Raw genomic sequence first — 23,180 nt, 5'->3', positions numbered from 1 at the left:
TCTGTGTTAATGATCTTGCCTACTGTGTGACTTCATTGCAAGTTGCAAATGGGTGGAATTATGGTTTATTCACCCAAACAGAACCATATCTAGGAATGTATTTCCATGCACTATTTAAAAAACAGGCCAGACAATATGTTTGTGGCAAACTAACAGAAAGGGACTCCTGAGTCTGTGTTTTAAACTTCAGGGCAAAGTGGACTTGAAGGTGCTCTTATCTAGCAGGTCTTTTGAAAGGAGAACACAGCTGGGAAAACCCGCCTCTCTTTCCTTCCTTCCCCCAACACACATGTTTTGTTCATGTCCAGGAAATGTGTTCAGTAGCAAAAATTATTTTTGTTTGAAAAAGAAAAATCATCCAGGAGTTTGTAGTCCATTTACAAGCTTATACTTAAACTGGGAAGGACGAAAGTGTTTTCACTAATAAATTTTGAAAGGAGAACACAGCTGGGAAAACCCGCCTCTCTTTCCTTCCTTCCCCCAACACACATGTTTTGTTCATGTCCAGGAAATGTGTTCAGTAGCAAAAATTATTTTTGTTTGAAAAAGAAAAATCATCCAGGAGTTTGTAGTCCATTTACAAGCTTATACTTAAACTGGGAAGGACGAAAGTGTTTTCACTAATAAAGATATCTCTAGTCCTTAATCAATTCAAGTCTGGTTTTTTTAATAGCAGTTCAGGGGAGGTGGCAACAGAGCAAAAATTATTTTTGTTTGAAAAAGAAAAATCATCCAGGAGTTTGTAGTCCATTTACAAGCTTATACTTAAACTGGGAAGGACGAAAGTGTTTTCACTAATAAAAGATATCTCTAGTCCTTAATCAATTCAAGTCTGGTTTTTTTAATAGCAGTTCAGGGGAGTGGTGGCAACAGTTACACAACTGCTGCCCTGGGGGAGTTAAATTTTGCTTTTGGCATCTCCTGTGTTAAGTGGAGAAGAGCCGTTTGGGGCTAGAAGAATGATATGTATCTGTGGGAGGGAGGGAGCAGCAGGGGTGGGGGGAGCACTTTAAATGAATTCTTTAATGGGAGCCCTTTCCAGAAGGCATCCATGGTATTCCTCTGCAAAAGGAAGAATAAGTACTCAGCACCATATATGGTGACACTTTAATGTTTTTTAATATAAACATGTACAGGCTGGAGCAACCCATGTAGATGGGTTTTGCTGATTGGTTGGGCCAGGGGGGAGGGAAGGAAATGAGACCCTGCTTTTAATATCTTAACATCAGAAAACTTAAGAGCGTGGGTTTGAATAAATAAACAGTAGGCAGAGTTGGAAAGATTTTCAACTTTGCAAAACAGCCCCTTCCTCTGCCTTGATTTTCCAGCTTTTGTATTTGTTTTCCTTTAGCTTGTTTGTTTGCAGCTGTTTCATTCTGTAAATTGCTTTGATTTTTGTTCAGGGAGTATGTTGTTCCCAGTGTAGGCATCAACAGATCAGTAAAAGCTATTTGAGATAGCTTGGCTCCAAATATAAGGGGACCAAATCCACTCAGTCAACCACCACAATGCTGGGCATAGGAAAGGAGGACGCCACACTGGGTTTGGGCTGCTTTAGTGCAACACACAATCACTTAGCCCAGGCAAGTTACAGTTTTGGAGGGAGAAACCTCTGCTTTTCTGATTTCACTTAAATATTTCAGGAACCAAGTTGGAGAATGCAGCTGCCAGGTGTCTCTGATGCTGCGGGAGAGTTCAGCTTCCAGAGCAGAAATGCTCAGAGAGTGAGTATTTTTCCCAGGGACTTGCATGGGTAGGTTCTATTTTTGCTCTGTTAATTCCCTGCCCTTACAGACCCAGGCTGGCTGCTGTTCAACCTAATCCCCAAATGTGACCCAACAAATTGTTTTCATCATACAGGCTAAGCATGTTGTACCAAGCCAGAGTAGAGATCTTTTTTGTTTGTGCCCTTATATGGCTCCTGAAGTCATCATTGATGCAATAAACTAATGGAGTGTGCTTCTCTAATCAACCTCCCCTTCTATAAACACATTTTGTTCCTGCTCTGAGATTGTTCTCTGACATTTTTAAACCAGCCCCTTTCCTGGCTCTCTCTTTCTTTTCTTTTTCGGATCATAGTGGGAGGGAATCAGCCACCTCTGGAGAGCGAAGAGATGGTGGAGATCATGGTAAACTAACATTTGGTAGAAGTGGCTTCAAAAAGAACAGCAGTGAAACCAGAGCAGCTGAGGAAGAGCAGGAAGACGTCCGAGGCGTGCTGAAGAGGCGAGTGGAAACTCGGGAACACACAGAGGAGAGCCTGAGGCAGCAGGAAGCTGAGCAACTTGATTTCCGTGACATTTTAGGCAAGAAAGTCAGCACCAAAAGTTTTTCTGAGGAGGAACTGAAAGAAATCCCAGCCGAGCAAATGGACTTCCGAGCAAACCTGCAGCGGCAGGTCAAACCCAAGACCTTGTCAGAGGAGGAAAGGAAAGTTCATGCTCCTCAGCAGGTGGACTTCCGCTCTGTGCTGGCCAAGAAAAGCGCCCCAAAAACCCCATTGCCAGAGAAGGTGCCACCTCCTAAACCAGCCGTTACAGATTTCAGATCTGTGCTGGGCTCAAAGAAAAAGCCACCTGCAGAGAATGGCAGCGCTAGCACCCCAGCACCAAATGCCCGCACCAATTCTGAAGCCCAGAATGCGACCCCCAATTCTCAAGCACCTGTTGCCAAACCAGCAGTGAAAAAAGAAGAGAAGAACGACAGAAACTGTGAACATGGGTGTGCGGTGGTGGATGGTGGTATAATTGGGAAAAAAGCCGAAAACAAAGCAACAGCAAGCAAACCACCAGCAAGCAAAGGAACAGCACCCTCCTTTACAGAGAAGCTTCAGGATGCTCAAGTAGTAGATGGTGAAAAATTGGTCTTACAATGTCGGATTTCCTCTGATCCTCCTGCAGCTGTCACCTGGACTCTAGACAGCAAAACCATCAAATCATCAAAGTCCATTGTCATCTCCCAAGAAGGTAAATTAATTGAATTACAAGCCAGCTGGATGGCACACTGTTATATCCGGCTCTTGATTAATAATATTTAGTTCAGTAAAGGTAATGCAATACTTTATTTAAGTCCTGTGCCAGTAACTGTTTCCAGATGCAACTTTCTTGTTATTTCAGTGGAGTACACAAGGAACAGTATTGTTTGACATTTCTTGCAGATTCTCCTTTAACAGCCTGCAGATGTAATTTTTATAAAGTTGAACTTCTTGCATTTTTAAATGCTGTTTACATTGCTAATGCTGTTTAAGGAGCTGGTACATGACATTTATTTAAGCTAAACTTTAAGGATTTAGAACATTGGAAACAGAATATTATTATTGCTGGTTTACAAATTCTAATTTATTTCTTCTGTATGTTTAATATTTCAGGCTTTTTATTGCAGTAAGAAACACAGAAGCAAAGAGGGGTTGTGTTATAGAAAGAAATTACTACAACTTCAAGTTACATAGTTAAGATCAGAGTTGAGAATTGATTTCCAGTGTATTTAATGCCCCACCACAGATGCTTCTGTTGCCTTTACAGACACTGAAATATTTGAACCCCACTGGCCTGATGACTTTTAACTAATTTCAAAACAGTACCGAGTTTGGTAAAAGTCCTCAGAGAGATCACTTTCTGTTGTCAAATGGAGTGATTTCTTTATATTCCACACTCTGGATAATTAAACCCTACTAGACTGGTTTTGTATGAAAGTTAATATTGTATCTAGACAAAATATATTTTCCTTGGGACAAAAATAGGGAGGATAACTGATAATACAAAAAAACTTCTTTACTTCATATTTGTTTCATAAGACACTGAGAGAATTATATGGAGAATAACACTGTCCTGCATGTTGTAGTAAAAAAGTTCATGTTCACAGTAAGAACATGACACAGGGCTCTGCATTCTTAGTTGTGAATCTTTCTTCATTTAATCCAGACTACTTTCGGTGTTATTAAATGAGAACCAAATTAATATGCACAATGGTTCACCATGACGGGTGAATCCTTGTGCAGTGTTCCAAGCACTGAAACATGAGGATTCCTTTAAAGTGGATGCACTCAGAAACAACATTGCCTTCAGATAGGGTGGGGGAAAAAAAGGTACCCAAGTACTACATTAAGGGGATACCAAAGTAAGTAGATGGAAAGAGGGAAATGGTAGCAGGTGCGTTGTGTCTGGCATGTGTCTGAAGTAGCATAAAAACTTTATTTATGAGTACATGATGATTTTCACCAGAGGGGACTGTATAGAATATATATTTATAGAATAGGGGTAACTCATGTACATGAGAAAAAGTTGACTGGTGGAAATGCCATCCTTGTAAAAAGGACTGACAGGATCAGGAAGATGGGAGACTGCAATTTAATCAGCCTTACACTGGAAGCAAGATTTCAAGGGTTTTCTTGGACTTGCTCAGAGTGAAAAGTAATTATGCATCTCAAAGTTTCATGTCTCCTATCAAAGAACATCAGATGGACAGCATCTCTGTATCAAAGCTTCTGAGCTATGGTGGAGCTTCCTAAAGTCCCGAAGCTTTAGTGTTGTGGTGCTGCAGAAAGCTGTTTTCTTGACTGAAATAATCTGAGTAATTGACTGTTACAATCCCCCAACTCACATTCACTTTCTAAAATGGTACTGTGGAGCTGAAAATCCAGTGTAGCTGTGTTTACAGTCAAGTGATCCTCATGTACAGAAATGCTCTACCACCTGCCTGAGCAGGGCATGCGAATTATCCCATGCAGTTTGTCTGGGCTAGGTGACACACTTGGTCATAACACCCCAGAGCTGGCATTTTGTCAGGACGTCACACTTTAGCAGTGCTTTCCACTGAGGTAGGGAACGAAGGTCGACAGTGGATAAGGAATCCACTGTTTCAGGACAGCTTCTTGCAGGGAGTGAAGAAACTGTCCTTATGTTTGAGTTGTACCTGCATTATTACACTAGAATCATGCTTAGGTAGTCAGTATTGTTGGTACTTCAAAGTTATGCTTTCTTTTGCACATATTTGCAGAGGATCTTAGAAGGAAATATTACACAGGGAAGTAAATGCTACAGTTTTCTCCTTTAATGGAAAGAAATGGAATGAGGGTTAGAACTATTTTCTTTTAATCCTTATTACGTACCCTCTGGTACGCTGAGGGGATGCATTGCATGATGGTCAGTTTAGGTTTTTTCCTGACAGTACCTGCTAGCTTTGGCACTTGGAGAACAACGTGTTGCTGCTCTCCCGCTGTGAGACACTTTCATGCCAACTGTTAAGTAATTAACTGGGTATGCATGATACTTACTTTAAGTAAGTTCCAGTTTTCTTAGAGATTGATTTTTCTCTTTTCCCCTAATTAGGAACACATAAATAGTTGAAGGAACCAAGGGAGGAGAAGGAATAATTAGAGCTACAGACTAGAATTGAGAAATAACAAATTCAGGATGAATATCAGGAAATACTGTTCAATAGAGAAACTATATGGATTAGTCTCACAGAAAGCGTTTGGAGCAGCTTTAAACATAGAGAGCAACAATAAAACTGGATGCAGTACTCAGCAGCCCAATGCCAAAATCCCAGATTCCATCTTTTGCCCCAAACGCTGAAAAGGCAGCTTTGTCACACCCGCAGGTGTCATGTCCTTCAGCAGCAGTGCCGTTGGCCAGCCTTGGAGCAGCATTTAATGGGCTCTGGAGATAATCCCCTAGAGTCATCCTCAGCTGAAAGAAGGTTGAGTCTGTGGGGAAGGAGAGGAATTCAGAGCAAATGGACATAGCTCACAGTAATGGGCTTAGATTTTGCAAAGCTATTTTTCATTTCTTCAGTATGACCTTGCTCCTCTTGTGTTACAGCAACAAAATCCACTATGGAAGTGGATAGACTGGGTCTATTGTTAGCTATTTCACCAACTGGTTTTGTGCTGCTGTGATGTTTGGTGGTGACCACTGGTTCTCACATATGGAAAATTTCCGAGAGGTATCTCACAGAAGAATAACTAACTTGTTCTTAGTGAGTTGGATACTTGAAAATCCTCTATCTAGAGTGAGACATGTCTATCTGCTTCTTATCATACTACAAGTCCATCTTAGTATGGGCCACTGGCCCACAAACTGTTCAATGTAAGTAACACATCAACCTGCAGAATGCCATGTATTTGGTTTTCGGAAATTAAATTAACCCTCTCTGGCATTGCCAGAAAGCAGAAAGAGATAGCAGTTTGCTGATCTCCTGGTGCCAAATATATTGTGAAGATAAATACATAACATCTGGTTTCAGGCACATGCCCACCTGATGAAACAAGTGTCATATTTGGCCAGGAAGGGCAGACTTAAAAGTATACTTGTGTGTAACAAGTTCACAGGATCAGCAAACTAGTCCCTTTATGTAGTCACTCACTGAAAGTAACTTTCCTTGGTATATTTGTCCTAGCTGATAGTAAGGCCCTTTACCTGTTAGAAACAACTCTATTCACACGTCTCCTCTGTGTTTGAAGAAGCGAACGCTACGTTGCCTGTCCAAGGCAGTTTAGCCATTAGCGTGCAAGAGAAGGGGGGGATGTTAGCCCCACTTCTGTACCATCGGAGAAGCCTGAATTCAAACACCAGGATCAGAATAATCAGTGATTGGTAAGGTCTTTGGCAAAGGAAAAATTAAATCCTGCTCCAAAAAAGACCTTCATCTTCAGGCATATTTATGCAGTATTTGTGCTGTATTCTAGTACTTAATCTAGGGTTTGCAATGTATTCTATTATTCCAGGGTTAAGTTTACATTAGCAATTAGAAGTCAGAATCTGGGCAGCATTGTACTGAATGTCACAATCACAGCACATCTAAGATCAATCTCATTCCTTCCATTTTACATTTCAACTATTAATACTGTTTTGTTTCCCTTTGAAATCATGAACATCAGTACTTGTTTCTCCATCTCTTTCAATAATTCCCCAAACAGTATTCTGCCAGTTGACTGGCATGAGTGATTTGTTGCTTAAAGTATCATTTTTATGACAAAGTGAACTCTTACACCATTTTTCTTTTACAAACATGTCTGACCTGGTAAGAGTTTATTAATGGTTTGACTTTATATTTTTCTTTTGAACGCTTGTCAGAGTGCAGTTATCTACATTCTTGGGATAGATATTAATGGGTTTTTTGCCTGTGAAGTCTCAAAATAAATGGTAACTGTAACAAAAGAGGGTACTCATGAATTAGAGCATTATGCATTTATACGGGCAGGTTAGATGGTGTATGGTTAAGAGGCAGTTGATTTTAATATGAGGGAGTTCTTCTTTGTTTGAAGTTACGGGGGGCTTTTTGTTTGGAAAAAAGTTTTTAAGAAAGCTTTAGCAGACATTGCAGTGGAGTTAGACATATAAGGACTGAGTAGAACAAGCTTCCTCATGCAGTGAACTCTTTAGAGCAGGAGCCATTTTCTTTTACATTTGTATAGTACTTGGCAGAGCAGTACCCTGTGCTAGTGTCCTGCTATGTGACTCACTTTTGAACAGAAAATCCAGATAGAGAATTTTTGCATGGTTACAAAAGTTGTTCTAGAAGACAACAGTGACAAGGGGTTTGGAAGCTGTCATCCTTACTAGACTGGAGAGTTGAGGTGCACAGCGAATATTAGTCAAAACTGGCAAACTTGCCATTTTTTAAATCAGCTTGGTCTGCTTTTTTGGCTAGATTTAGTACCATGTGACTATCTAGATTGAAGAGGAACTACTTAATATAGGCTCAGGTAGCAGTGGTGGTGTAGCTTAGAAAATGCCCAGAGTTTGTATTGCTTTGTGTGAGACAGCACTTTTTTTCTTCCTGAGTGTCTTGGCAGCATAAAGAGTTAGTAATCTTGTTAGCAATAATGCCTTAACAACTTTCTTGTGACTTAACATAACTCCTAAATCTTCCTATCAGTTGTGCAAGTCCGTGTCTGTCAGTTTTACTAGGATCTGCCGTGACTTTTTTGATTTCTTTTTCATTAACTTTGAGCAAGAGTTTGGTGCGTAACTAACACAACTCTATGTACTGCTGAAAGTAGATGGATTCTGCAGCTTAAAAAAAGCTTCTTCAGCCAGTTTAAGGCTAGGGAGATCATCTGAGCATCAGTTCTGACACAACTCCATGTTTGTCACATGCCACAAAATTTCCCCCTCTACTGCCATTTTTGTCTGAATCTTCCTTCTTCCAGAAATGCATGTAGTGTAGGTTTAAATATAGCAAAAGAGAGACATTTGCTATAATCACTGGTAATTTATTGCAATGTCTAATTATTCTTAAAGTGTTTTGATTTTAAATCAAGAAGTAAAGCAATGTCTGATTTCTAATTTGAATTTATCTGGTTTCTTCTTCCATATGCTTGTTTCTTTTCTCTGCTAAGCTGAAGAGCCCATTTGTACTTGCTAGAATGGCTTTGACTCTGTGATCAAGATACCCCTCTCTCTCTCTGTTTTTTCGAAACTTGACAAGTCAAGCTCTTACTTTCTCTCCACAATGCACTTTATCCAGCCCTTGGAGGCTTGGGGTTGTTTTGGTTTGGTTTGGTTTTCCTTGTAATACCTCCTCTTCAGTTGCTGTTTGTTGGTTTATTACCCTATTTAGAAAATAGGCAGCGGAACCGTATGTCACTATCAGCATCAGTGAGATGGAGGACACCTTCCTATTGCTTTGCTTACTGGAGGTCATCAGTCCTCTTTCTACCTCACAACAGTGGAGCTCATGTTTGTTACTTCTGTATTAAACCTTTAAACCTTCTGAAAAGAGAGCATCCCTTGCTGTCCATGGATGCTTGTCATTTCACTGTCTTAAACCCCATTTTCTTTGAGTGAATAGGACTCAGCTTAAAAAGTAAATGAGATTGTTTATGAGGACTGCCCTGTTTTCTCTCTCTTTCTGTCTTTTCCCTTTCCAACATTATTGCTATCATCTGTAAGTTTATCAACATTAATTTATGAATACTTCTACATCACAGATTAAAATACTGAATTACTTTGGTCCTAGTCTGGTCACAGAGGAAGTCCACCAGAAACATACCAAGTGATGATTTCCTGTTGTCAGCTTCTTCATGAGATCTTTATTTTGGCAGCTCTAACTCTTCCTAACATGAATGTCATTAGTATAGTAATACAGCATTAATTACAAGCAGAATAATGCGAGATAAGACAGATATTTCAGTAAAGACTAAGAAAGTTACCTTTACACAGATACATTTGCCAGCTAAATGTGTAATCTCATGAATAATGAAAGTAGGTTTGTTACATTGTTTTCCTTAAAACTCTATCAATTAGCAACAATTAAATTTGACATTTTTTCTTCTCTGAAACTCATGTGGGTTTTTTTCACTACTCTGCCTGTTGTCATTTTAACTGTAGTCAATATTTGCCAGGTCAACGCACTTGCCATTTTTAAACATGACTGTGACGCTAGCACATATTTGCACTTTCCCAGAAAATTTGTGATTTATTAGAAAATTAACACCAGTGGGCCAACGAGTTCCTTAACAAATTTGTTATGACTCCTAGGCACAATTTCTCATGGCCTAGTATTTTTTAATATTGCCTAAATACTCCATAGTACTTCTTTATCCCATAGGATACAAATGAGAAAGACATAAAATTCAGTCTGCATCACGGATAGGAGTCAGGAGGTTGGCCAGCTAGATGCCAGTGCAGGGAATTAGACTCAGGAGCTGTTTTTTGTTGATTTGTGTATTTGTTTTATATCTGAAGTTGACTTTCTGCGGAGTTTCATGGAAAGAATGCAGAAGCCTAGAGATATTTTAAACTGGCTTGCACTATTTTTGAGTAAGTCAGAAAATCCTTTAATAGCTCAAAATGCAAGGGAAAGGCTTTGTGTATCTAAACCAGAGCCTCCAGTAAACTGTCAGACATGACTGTGACGCTAGCACATATTTGCACTTTTCCAGAAAATTTGTGATTTATTAGAAAATTAACACCAGTGGGCCAACGAGTTCCTTAACAAATTTGTTATGACTCCTAGGCACAATTTCTCATGGCCTAGTATTTTTTAATATTGCCTAAATACTCCATAGTACTTCTTTATCCCATAGGATACAAATGAGAAAGACATAAAATTCAGTCTGCATCACGGATAGGAGTCAGGAGGTTGGCCAGCTAGATGCCAGTGCAGGGAATTAGACTCAGGAGCTGTTTTTTGTTGATTTGTGTATTTGTTTTATATCTGAAGTTGACTTTCTGCGGAGTTTCATGGAAAGAATGCAGAAGCCTAGAGATATTTTAAACTGGCTTGCACTATTTTTGAGTAAGTCAGAAAATCCTTTAATAGCTCAAAATGCAAGGGAAAGGCTTTGTGTATCTAAACCAGAGCCTCCAGTAAACTGTCATCTTCTGTGGCTGTTAAGGTCTTTTCTAGAGCTGCACCAGTTCCGATGTCTAAGTGGAAGATCCCAGTATTCGTGTTTATTCCAATCCTGCCCTTTGTGACAGTGTTTTAAAGACTGTCCATGGGCTGGTTCCTAAAAAAATAGTAGAGGGATGGGGGGACAAAATTGATAGCAAATTATTTTAGTTGACTGGGATTTGTGAAGTGCCAGGATTCAGAATACCCAACTGGAGTAACCAGTCTAGGTTTTCTTGCAGTTATGAGAAAATAAGCTTGTTTCAGGTCATGAAGGGTTTTTGCAGAGGAAATACCAAATACTTCATTGAAAGACATTTGGCCTTCTAGCCTCGGGAATTGACTGTAGCTCTAGATCACAGAACATAGGCCTATTGGGGAGTTTCCTGTCCTTACGAAATCTCATCAGGTTTTTGCCTGTTTGGGTTTTTTTTTCTGGTTTTCTAACAAAATGAGGTTTATACAGCCATGTGCTCTCTCAGCCTCCCCTTATACTGCTGACCCAGACTGGCTAATAGTTTTTTCAACCATTGGCCAATTTCACACTAAGTCCTAGTAGTCCACAGTTTCATGAAAACTAGTGGCTAAAGAAAGAATCATAGAATCATTAAGGTTGGAAAAGACCTCTAAGATCATCGAGTCCAACCGTCAACCCAACACCACCACCCACCAAACCATGTCCCTAAGCGCCTCATCTACACGTCTTTTAAATACTTCCAGGGATGGGGACTCAACCACTTCCCTGGGCAGCCTGTTCCAATGTTTCACCACTCTTTCAGTAAAGAAATTTTTCCTCACGTCCAATCTAAACCTCCCCTGGCGCAACTTGAGGCCGTTTCCTCTCGTCCTATCGCTTGTTACTTGGGAGAAGAGACCGACACCCCCCTCGCTACAACCTCCTTTCAGGTAGTTGTAGAGAGTGAGAAGGTCTCCCCTCAGCCTCCTTTTCTCCAGGCTAAACAACCCCAGTTCCCTCAGCCGCTCCTTGTAAGACTTGTTCTCCAGATCCTTCACCAGCTTCGTTGCCCTTCTCTGGACATGATCCAGCACCTCAACGTCCTTCTTGTAGTGAGGGGCCCAAAACTGAACACACTATTCGAGGTGCAGCCTCACCAGTGCCAAGTAGAGGGGCACGATCACTTCCCTACTGACACAAATTATCTCATTTCTCCTTCACTCCTCCACTGAGGGCAGAATACCACCATTGCATCTGGTGGTAGCAACAAGCCCAGCAATCCCCATGTACTTTGTATGTGCTGTTGCAGTGTAGTTGCTGGGGAGTATGGAGAAGTGGAGGCAAATAGGATGCAGATTATTGCTGCAGGGGGGTGGAAGTCAGGAGGAAAAGGATGCAGCCCTTGAAAAAATAGATTTCCTTCATCCTCCTTCTCACAAAATAACTTCATTAAAATTCAAGACATATATCTTTTGGAAGCTGCAGGGGGGTGGAAGTCAGGAGGAAAAGGATGCAGCCCTTGAAAAAATAGATTTCCTTCATCCTCCTTCTCACAAAATAACTTCATTAAAATTCAAGACATATATTCTTTTGGAATGAGTAAGACTGACATTATTTCATGAGGACTCTGCTTCCAGTGGAATAAGCCAAATGCAGCTTCAATCACACCCCTGCCATGCAGCCGGGCCAGGGCTAGATTCTAAAAGCAAAACTAACACAGCACTGAATGCGCATAGCAAGTCAAGGATCTTCATGAGAAAAGCCTAGGATTTGCTTCTAGATTTTAGTATAAGTGTGGGGAATGACTTATTGTTAGGGTGGGATGTTTCTGTTCGTATATGCTGCATAAGGAAGTGTTTCTCATAAGGTGTTAACATATTGCTGCAGTATGCTCTATGGACAACGCTGCAACAGTATGAGTGGTGAGGAATGACCCTATGTCACATTAGTCTTCAATGAGCTGATTAGCATGCAGGTGAGGAAGGGCTTTTAAGCAGGTAGAAAACTCCAGCAAAAACTAAAGTAAATGCTGCTTTGTTCCAGTCCCTTAACGATCCAGTTATCCTTACAAACCAGACTCCTTCCCTGCAGCAAGGTGGCCAAAGATCTCCCTCATATGTATGTGTCTTTGTTCCATAGTTTATGTTCTTTTGCAATAGCATTTTTAGGTTCTAATGTGTGATCTTTTCTAATCATGTTATATAGATTTATACAAATTCTTAGACTGGAAGTTATCTTTGGCTTGCTCTCCAGTTGTCTCTTTAAACAGCAGACACGTGAATTTATATTTGCTAGAGGCCTGCAAGAATACTTTTCTAGTGTCCCTCCTCCATTTGGAATGGAACAGCAGCTCCTGACATTTTTTGCTCAGCCTGACTCACGAAGATGAGTTGCCTCAGAGAAGGCACGTGGCTTTTCTTTTCACCCTGTGGTTGGCTGAGCACAGCACATGTGAGTGAGGGGTCAGTTCTCTTCTGAGATAGTTTTCACATTGTTTCTCAGGGGGAAAATTGTCATTATTTAGAGCTTCTTGGTTTTGTGGAGGATAAGGAGGTGGGAAAAACTCATTTTCTTCTAACCCTTGTGTGTGTCTGGCAAACCAAATTTGTTGAGAACCATTTAAATGGTTTTTATAAGATTTGTCTTGAATAATAACATCCAGTTCTACAATGAGGGAAAATCTGAATGCCAAAGCATAATTGTCATGCCAGAACTGAGGTCTAGTCTCCAAGGGGAGCCAGTAAACTCTCAAAGTTCTTCTGATAAAGGGATGTTCTTTTCAAGGACCTTTCAAGGTCCTTTCCAAGGACCAGTGTCATCTGTGCCTGTGCCATCTCCCACATCACAAGGGATATATTTGATGGGGAGCTTGGGATCAGGCATTCTGAAAAGCGGAAGGCAGCCTCCAGTTAACATAGAGAGAAAAGTGGCAAATAGCAAGAGATGCTGGGAAATTTCCTTACGTCTCAGGACACAGGGGAAACGTCTAAAAAAGATCATCTATCCAATCTTGCCATTATTTAGGAGAGACTGTGAGAAAGGTAGATGGAGGAGGGGGGGAAGGTATTACTGCGGCTGAAATAGGTGGAGGGTAGAGGCATTCTAGACAAGCTAACAGCAATGGGTGGAAGTGCACAATGCCTCGGGCTGTATTTAGGGGACAGGCCAGGCTTTCCAGTGAGGAAGGAGAAAGTAAGCCCACACTTCACCCTCACTTAATGAGGGATATTTGGAAGGGGAAAGTCTGGAGTGTTTTAATTGGGATTCTCCCCCGGGGAGCAAAGTACTTTGTTGCTCCAAGCAATGCAAGTGAGCGTAAGAGATTAGGTGAACCATAGTTCTCCTTCCTCATCCCCCAACTAGTGGGAACAGCTTCTGTTTTGGTTCACAGAGTTTTATTTTTTAAGAGGAAATGTGTTTCCCTTGGGTCATACCAAGCTTCCCTTGGTAACTACAGAGCTTATGTCGCATCCTGTTTCTGCAAACCCAATGAAGTCAAATTTTGCTTTTTTGTTTGAAAAGAAATGGATTTGTTGCAGTGACAAATTTGATTGCCACTGATATATTGGACTTTCTAACAGATGTTTTACAATCTCTGAGTAATTAAAGCAAAAAGAAAATGGCTCTCAGTGTCGTTTCTAAAGTTGGGCACTAAGCTGAAGTTCTACTTTCACACGTGGATGCTCACGGGAGTGCTAGAGATAAGGCTGAATCAAAATATTGCAGATGGCCCCTTGACAGAAGCCCTCTTATTTACAGTCCTAAACTACTAGCAGTTTTGGAAAAAGACCGTCAGAATGAGGACTTCTTATCCCTGCTATAAGACAAAGAACAGCAGCAGAGATTCTGCTCTGGGTCTTCTCTACCCTCATCCATTAACCACTTTAGGGCTGCAGGGACAGCTTTGAGTATCCTAGGGAGCAGCAATAAGATTCAATTTATCTATCAATGTGTTTTTATTTTATTTAGCATTAATAAGGTTCCAATTCTGATGTTGAATTTTTAAGGCCAAAACATCTTTTTCTAGCAGTGAAGATCACCTGTAGTAAAAGATTGAATCATTTGATGCATTCTGTTCCTTAATAGCACTAAGGTTTTTGTGAACTGCAACATAACATCCATTTGATCTCTCCTTCCTTTGTATTAGGGACACTGTGTTCACTTACCATTGAGAAGGCCATGCCTGAAGATAGGGGTGAATACAAATGCATAGCTGAGAATGCAGCAGGAAGAGCTGAATGTGCTTGCAAAGTGCTGGTAGAAGGTAAGTACTTCGCTGGATATGGGAAAACCCTTCCTTAGAACTTCCTCCTTCCCCCCTGTATTTCCCTATACCAGCCTTTATGAACCACATACACAAAAAAGAACTCTGCCCCCTTCCCTCCTGCACTTTTCGGTCAATATGTAATTCAATGTCTACCATAAAGGAGCATGAGCAGAGAGACAGTACAGAGCCAAGGGCTCTGGCTGCTTTGTGGAATATTCTATGTTCTCCTGCTGCCCACTGTATTTCTACAAGGATTTTAGAGCAGTAAGTTGAACCCATGAATATTTGCTTCTGAGCTGTATGCATTCTTTAAGAGCATGTAAGAATTCAGGGTGTGAGCCTGGGTACTGGTCTGCCTCAGGACTATGTATGGCACATTTCTCAGTCTAGAACTTTACAATTCTTTGCATTCAATGACATTTGGTCATTTGTTTTTTTCTAGTGGAAGTGAGTAAAAATAAACAAATTAGCAGCTCAACCTCCCTTGTATGCCATAGTCTTAGAACATGGAAAATTTGCTGACTGAGGTACCAGTTTTCAGCCTTAGTCATGCTGATGACACTGTACTCTTGCCAAGTAGTGTTGGCCTTGGGCAAATATTTTGTCATGAGGTTGAGAGCACAGACTTTTAAAACTGCCATGGACTTTAAGTGACTTTAAGTAACCAAATGTGCTTCTTATGAGCTCACCTTCTGGTGAGCTCATCCTTGAATACTCTGATACTTTCCATTGTAACTAAAAAGAACACAAAACTAAACAACAAGCCCAATAACATAGATCTTGGGTACTAAGCCTTCACAGCTGTGTTGCAGATGTGTTATTTGGAGCAGGAGGTCTAGAAAAGAAAACTATTATTTGTTTTCCTAATGTAGCATGACACAAGGTAAGAACATAATCCTGTAACTCCATCAGTAAGGGTCAATCTTCATGTAGCTGGAAAAGGAATTAATTATACATATAATTACAATTAATTTTATTGGTTCCTGTAATGGCACCTTCCATGATACCATGGTCACAACGTAGTCTGGCTTAGATATTTGATAAGCTATTGTTTATATTTCCATAATTTAAAGTAATACATTTTACCAGCACTGAAGTTCAAAGAAGACTATCAAGAAGAGGCTTTAAGCAAAATCTAGTACCCTGTAACACCTTAATTACCACGGATTCAGAGGGTTAAAGGATCAGATCATCAAGTGCTTAGCACACAATAGTTCTCCAGAGCTGCCCTATCATCTTTTAAATGTCTCAGTCAGCTGTGTGTTTTTTCCTTTGACTTTATCTTCTGATCTCCTTCAAGTAGTTGCTTTTCTTCCTGAAGCCTCCCTTAGCATATTTCCCACTTCCAAATTCCTGCTGGGCAATGCATGTTCTAGGAGGCTGGAGGTAGACTTTGGCTTGCAAAGTCTTGATCATGGGAGGCTGTCAGCTCATGACATATTCATTGCATGATGACATGAATGGCGTTACATCAGCTGTCTGGCTCACCCTGATAGTGGCACCCATGGTGTTAGGAGCTATCTGCTCACATAATACTGGACACCAGAATGACCACATTCCTTACCTTGATACTGGCTTCCATTCCCTACTGGCATGCTGCTTTGTATGGCTGAGAAAAGGTTTTTGAGGAATGACACTGCAGCGAACTCCAGCTATTTAGGAGAGACGCCATTTGATATCCCGTGTCTGTGACTGGCAGAGGAGATGACTGTTATTTTTAAATTAGAATTGTGATCTAAACCAACAATTAAAATTGCTCCCTTCTACTCAGTCTGCTGTCAGCATCCCAGATGCTGATTTTTAGACTCAACAAGTAACCATAAATACCATTGTATTCATTTTGGCCCCATGGACTCAAATCAGATCGGAGGAGTATTTTACCTCAGTTGTCAAAGTAGCTCAGGGACAAATCTGTAGAATCTGAGTGTCTGAACTCAGATCTAGCACAGCCTTATGCTCTGAATTGTTTGCTAGGAGATTCTGTCTTCCCCTGTTAACTTTTTAGGAAACTTAGACCAACTTTCATGCTCTGGCACCTAGAAGTAGGTGATTGAAATAGGTGGTTCCACAACTTTTGTTATCTTTTGTCTGGTAACTAAATTTCAAACAGCTATCTCATGCACAAATCCCCTGAAGGCTGAATATTTGAAAGCTATAAATTGATACAGCTATTGCGGAGATCACAATCCAGATTTGGGATCTTTCTTCCAAAGAGAAATGTCAGGATCAAACAATCTGACATGTGGAGCTTATTAGGATTTGCATTATATGACATGCTCGACCTGCGATAACCTTGCTGAAAAAAGGTTGCACTTTCTAGTTATATGTGTCTATGTCATATGGGATACACATAGAAGAGAGCTTGTATTGACTCTCAGCTGTTAGTGGAGCCTGCCGTGCTGAGTAGTTGCTGGATACGAGCTGTGCAATCTTGAGAATAATGAAATCCAGCAAACTTGAGTCCTGTGGTGTCCCTTTTGCCGTTTTTTTAGGAATGAACCAATGTATAATCATATCTTCTTGGAAAGATTTAAACATATGGAGGAAATGCTACTTTTCAAAATGCGTTCATCTATATAGATCACATAGACAATGGAATAGAAGACTGACGTGGCAAGAGATTCTTTTGGATGAAATGATGCTTCAAATATGCCTCTGTTTCCCTCTTCCATGCACTGCCTAAAGCAGCTTTGTGCACATTGTACTTTGTTCTATTCAGTTAAAATAGACCTATCAGCTTAGATGGTGCCTCTTGTCTAGTTGCTTTCTCAGGTTCTCAGTGCAGCTGCTTTCATAGAGGGCTTCTCCCTCTCTGCTCCCTCTTCCTTTTAGAATGTGACATTCTCCAGCAAGTCCGTGCAGAAAATCTTTCTTAAAAACCAAAAGGACAGTAATTTCCTCTAACTTTGCAGAAAGATCCAAACCAAACTGATGTTAATGTGCAGCTTTTTCATTACTGATTTTTAAATAGGATTTGTGTTTTATTATTTGTTTTGATTGCAGATGCCTCATCCACAAAGACCTCAAAGCCTACTGAGAAGAAGACCAAGAAGCCTAAGACCACGCTTCCCCCTGTGCTGCCAACAGAGAGTAAGTGACAGTGATTTTGATTACTTCCTTTTCACCGGAAACAGAAGAGTGCTTTGGGATTCTGTGGTCGTTCCCTTCTATTTGCAGGCATGGTATCAGAAGCTTGTGCTGTTTCTTTAACCCTTGCACATAAGTCATGTGAAATGAGTTTTTGCCTTGTGGGGATTAGAAGTAAGTGCTGAAACTGTGAGTTCAGACCTAGCCCGCTCTATTCTCAGTTCTCCATAATGGTGCAATGAACTTAACGACACAGATTTATTTTTGGCTGCCTCCCAAAGAGCACAGAAATTCTCGAGTAGTTTGCTTCGTGTTGTGTCCTGTGTAGACGATATACTGTCTTACCATTGGTAGGCAAGGTATCTTGACTGAAATGTCCTGTAGCATAGTCTGTCCTTTTTTCCATGACCATGGGGAGTAGTTTGGTGAATTTTACATTCCTTGTTTTAAGCCTAAATGCTTTACTTGCTTTTAATGCTTTCTGAAATAACAATCAGCCATAAATTCCCATGTTTGCTACTCTGCATACATGCATTTGATTAAGAGGAAACTTTAAATGGTAAAGGCAGCGCAATAATGTCAGTTTAGAAATTCCTAATACCACTACTACTTTTGAAATTAAGACATGTCCATGGGATACAAATATCTCTTAAATCAAACACTGGACTTTGAAAGTTGTCTACCTAAGATGTCCCCCATGTGAGTTCCTAAAAAAGATGTAAAGACACAGTTCTAATGGAAACATGAAATATTTTATCCAGCTCTCTCTCTCAAAAAAAAAAGAAATAAACTATAATCTGATTTTCCAGCATGGAACATTTTCAGCTGCTTTCAGCAGGACTCAGTGCAGTTTTGTACTGATTGATGATCACAGGTAATAATTGTGCTTCTGGAATTGTTGGCTTAGAGCTATGCCCTGGGCTGCAGCTATTTCCGAGTTGCTGGCTGAGCATTATAACTTTCCCTCCAGCCAATCATTTGGAGGTGTGGGAAGGGTCACACCGACATGCTCCACCTCTGCACCTGAGCTTCAAATACTGTAAATAATAGCAATTAGGAACAATTATTTTGTTCTTGAACATCAATAGAAAAGAAAGTTTTAAAGCCATTTAAAGCTCCACGGGATAGAGTTTTGAATAGTGTTTTCCATGCACACAAACGCATACATTTCCTCTGATCCTCCCAGCAGTGTTATCAATTGCAGCTTTCCCAGGAGAAAGTGTGAGTTGGGAACTAAGTCTAAATATGTGGATATATGACCTGATCCACATCTTGCTGAAATCACTGCTTGTCTTGCTGTTGATTTTAGTGGAAATTGGATATAGATAGCAAAACAGAAGCTAGCAACTCTGGCTTCAGAAATGATTGGGAAAAGAAGGTTGAAATAATGGTGAATGGTTTTCTTAAGGTTGCTCCATGGTGTATTGTATCAGTGTTTAAAGTTCTTGAACTTCTCATAAGCTCTTTTTTCAAAATACCTTTAAAACATCTTTCCTGTTGCACTGAAAACATCAAGGTAACCAGAGAGAATGTTAGGAAGCTGGGCTTTGGAAGAGCTTTTGGAAAACTGTGGAAAAATACATATTTAATTTTAAAAGGATTTGGCTGCAGAGATTCCACAGGTGGTTTTTAACATCTCAGCCTCAGTCTCTGAGGACTGTCGGTATCTGTCTGCCTGAAATGAGTGTTATATTTGTACGTTTGTCAGGGGCAAAATATACAAAACTGATCCAGTAGACTTGACAGTTTCAATTTAAACCGAAATCCCTTTCAGATATAGAGATTTTAAAGTTCCTTACCTGAAAAAGAATGACTTAACGAGTCAGATATTTGTGCATCTTTACTGTATTTCTCTCGAAAAGAAGGTTAATAAAGAATGACTGTGAAGTAAGATGTCCCAATCTAATAAGGAGATAAATTTTTACTCTGATCTCTTCTAGTCTTTGTTGCCACATCAATTCACCAACAGTCCTAATGGCAAGCAGAGTGTAAGGAATGATATTGAAGAAATAGAGAACAAAAATTCCTAATAATCCCACTGAATAACTTCTGAATTTTGAATAGTGAATTCAGTCATGACGGTATATACTATATGGGGTACAGAAGATATATACTCTGTCATTTTTAGAAATACTTCTCAGGAGAAAAAAAATCCATATTTTCCATTTTCTGTAAGAAAATGCAAGTCAAATTTCATGGTTAGCAGCTATGTCAACCTTTTCTCCCTTCAGATAAATTATAAGTGATCCTTGTTTTTTGCCCTAGTAGAAACCTTCAGGAAAGTAATTAAATTTTAGCTCCTGAAAGCAAAGATCAATACATTTCTTTTTGTGAAAGAGAATGAATGTTGTCAGTACGTTAATCTGTAGAATTTGTCTCGCTGTGAGAATAGTTGCTGACCCAGGTCATTTGACTGCTCATTCTGGCAACGTTATTTTATTACTAGAAGCTTGGGCTTTGTAAGCTACAGAAATCCAATAGTAAGTAATATTTTGGGCATTACCTCTTTTGAAATGCAATACATACTAGATTTTGGTTTACAATACGCAGTTATTCTCAGAAAAACATCTATGAAGGCAGCTTTATAGCATTCAATGTTTAACGATATCTCTGAGTGGATGCTTGCAGTGTTTACGTGCAGAGAGATTGCTCCCATGACAGCAAATTAGGAAAATTACGATGTATTTCTTTCTGCTTACAATTAATATTCTGTCACCAGAATTTAGTAATAATTATGACTCTGCAGAATGCAACTCTGTAATGATACATAGAATAAATAATAATGTTTCTGAGAATAACAAACAGATCCAGCTTTGAATCTGAGTGAAATCAATCCTGAGGAAGAACGGAGGAAGGACGCTTCTTTTTTTAATGTTGGAATTGGTTCATTCTTCACTGACTGTACTGACTTAGGCTTTGTCACTTGTGTCGTTGCTAGGTGGATGTGAAATGCTACTGAGTTAGAATAATAAAGTGTTATGTTTCTTCTGCACAGATAGAAAAGACTAGAAGAGGCAGTGGAAAATTGGAACCTTTCATTATTTATCATACTGCATACTCCATGCTATGCCAGAACAATCAGTGGATAATATAAGGGTCTTCTAGTTTGACATAACCCTGCAGCAGAAGTACTAAGCTAAAAATTCTCACCACTTGAACATTTCTCTAGGGAGCTTTGAAAGCATCTTCCGTAAAGGGATGTGGGCACCCAATTCCCATTGAAATTAGAAGTTACTTCAAATTAGGCTTAAAGGGAATTGCTTAAATTACCAAGGCCACCAGCAAAATCATCAGTCCCTATTAAATAAATATTCTTGGCCCAACAGACTGTGGAAAAAATCAAAGTGCTTCCTGAGGTTTTTTTAAGAGTAAATAAGGATTTGATGGTTTATAAAGAAATATTCTCTTTTTTAAAAAATCTATTACTACTCCACACTTCCTAAAATTTTTTCTTCCTTAATGTGTGTTATGCTGAGGACCAAAACAGCAGTAAATCATAGCTTGAGCAATTAGCCCAAGATCACGTATTCATTTGCAGGCCTAGAGCCCAACTTTCTTGATCCTCAGTCTTGTGAGTAGTTTGCATGCCACATCCAAAATACTATAGATTTTTTTAAACTGACATCCCAAAAATTTACATAAAACATGAGTTTTCCAAAAGGCAGATTTTTTTTCAAAGTTGTTTTTTCAAGATGTACTGGGGGAAAAGGCATATTACAACAGTTAGATGTTATTTCTTAAATTTCACCAGGCTGAGCAGAGCAACATAACTTTACTATAGTAGGAAGAAACTTTATCCCAATCATTGCTACTGAGAAAAGAATTGGCTTTAATGCTTTAGAAAACAACCCTCCTAAATCTAAGCATTGGATTAAAGTGTTTGGAAAGAAATGCCCACTGTTTTTTGTAGGGCTAATGCACAGCACTCCTTCCAGTAAATATTACGAAATGGCAACTATCACCTGTCATAATCAGTGGTATGAAAACCTAACAGGATATCCTGGATTCCCTCGTCTGAGTAATACACTTGTTAAACCCGCTGTTCTCATATCCAAACCACATACATTGAAGGGATGACCCAGCACAGAGTTCGATTGCACAAATGTAAGTTCTTCTGTTCAGTGAAAAATAAAGTTACGTCAAAGAAAAGAACTTCCTCCACACACCTTCAAGTAAAGGGGCCCAAAATACATTACTTAGCAGTATTTGGTATCTTGCTGATATACATCTTTTATATCTGCTACTATATAAAATCTGTTTGATTTCCTGTCAAACACATTTTTGGTTAAGTAACGCTGCATTCTCTTGCTGACAGTTGTTAATAAAATGTTGCCACTGACACTGTCCAGATCAAGTCCTCTGGAATGCTGCACTGTTATCTTCCCAGATCTGATTTCTCAGCGTTGTTGGTACTTGAATGCAAGGCTGAGCGGTGGCATCTCTGAAGCAGCATGTCACAAATGTAAATATGTCAGACAGGAGTCCTTATAATTTTATATATTCTTTTCCATAGTGGGTGGGATTCTAAGCATTTTAATTACCATGGAAAAATCTTGCTGATATACATCTTTTATATCTGCTACTATATAAAATCTGTTTGATTTCCTGTCAAACACATTTTTGGTTAAGTAACGCTGCATTCTCTTGCTGACAGTTGTTAATAAAATGTTGCCACTGACACTGTCCAGATCAAGTCCTCTGGAATGCTGCACTGTTATCTTCCCAGATCTGATTTCTCAGCGTTGTTGGTACTTGAATGCAAGGCTGAGCGGTGGCATCTCTGAAGCAGCATGTCACAAATGTAAATATGTCAGACAGGAGTCCTTATAATTTTTATATTCTTTTCTGATTTCTCAGCGTTGTTGGTACTTGAATGCAAGGCTGAGCGGTGGCATCTCTGAAGCAGCATGTCACAAATGTAAATATGTCAGACAGGAGTCCTTATAATTTTATATATTCTTTTCCATAGTGGGTGGGATTCTAAGCATTTTAATTACCATGGAAAAATTATGAGTCAGTGGCCAAGCGATTAGCACACGGTTCTGTTATTTACTCTTTAATAAACAATCTTATCAGAGAATCCAAGTCTACAAGCACCATTTTAAGAAAATGTCATTAAACATTAAACTTGATGTGTCCAGTTTAGATAATATATAAATAAATCAGTAAACACTCCCAAGTTTTTTCTTGATTTCCATTCTATCAATAGAATATGAAACACAGCACTGATGAATAGAAGATGTTTCAAAATCTTCCTTTCATGTCAGACTGTTTTGTCCTCAGTGTAAAACTTGCCACTTTCTAAGGGAAGAACTCAGTTACTAAGGAAGTAAATAATCAGGTCAGAGATGTTCTTTTAATTGCAGAAATAAGAGCACTGTGTAGCAGCTGTGATCTGGTGACTGTGCTGCTGCTGTCCTCTTTGGTCTTTGGGATAGTCTTGAGATGCTTTTAAGGGTCAATGAGTCTATTCAAACCAGTTCTCTCAGTCCCATTCATTTCCCAGAAGGTCCATGCTGCTCTACTCCTGGC

The 23,180-nt window shown here is 39.7% G+C and overlaps 1 protein-coding gene across 1 annotated transcript in view; it reads left to right on the top strand.

The window, feature by feature from the left end:
• The window catches only part of MYLK (myosin light chain kinase), a 223,972-nt gene that overhangs the window by 143,544 nt on the left and 57,248 nt on the right, over window positions 1-23,180 (top strand). The window contains exons 15-18 of the mRNA XM_009274992.2: window positions 1,644-1,724; window positions 2,080-2,966; window positions 14,442-14,558; window positions 17,565-17,651. Of these exons, the coding sequence (XP_009273267.2) occupies window positions 1,644-1,724; window positions 2,080-2,966; window positions 14,442-14,558; window positions 17,565-17,651 (1,172 nt within the window). The remainder of the gene's footprint in view (window positions 1-1,643; window positions 1,725-2,079; window positions 2,967-14,441; window positions 14,559-17,564; window positions 17,652-23,180) is intronic.

Source organism: Aptenodytes forsteri, unplaced genomic scaffold, assembly GCF_000699145.1.
Source record: "Aptenodytes forsteri isolate BGI_AS27 unplaced genomic scaffold, ASM69914v1 Scaffold255, whole genome shotgun sequence".
Classification (NCBI taxonomy): Eukaryota; Metazoa; Chordata; class Aves; order Sphenisciformes; family Spheniscidae; genus Aptenodytes; species Aptenodytes forsteri.
The sequence above is the reverse complement of the archived record's forward strand: the minus strand, read 5'-3'. Positions and strand labels throughout refer to the sequence as shown.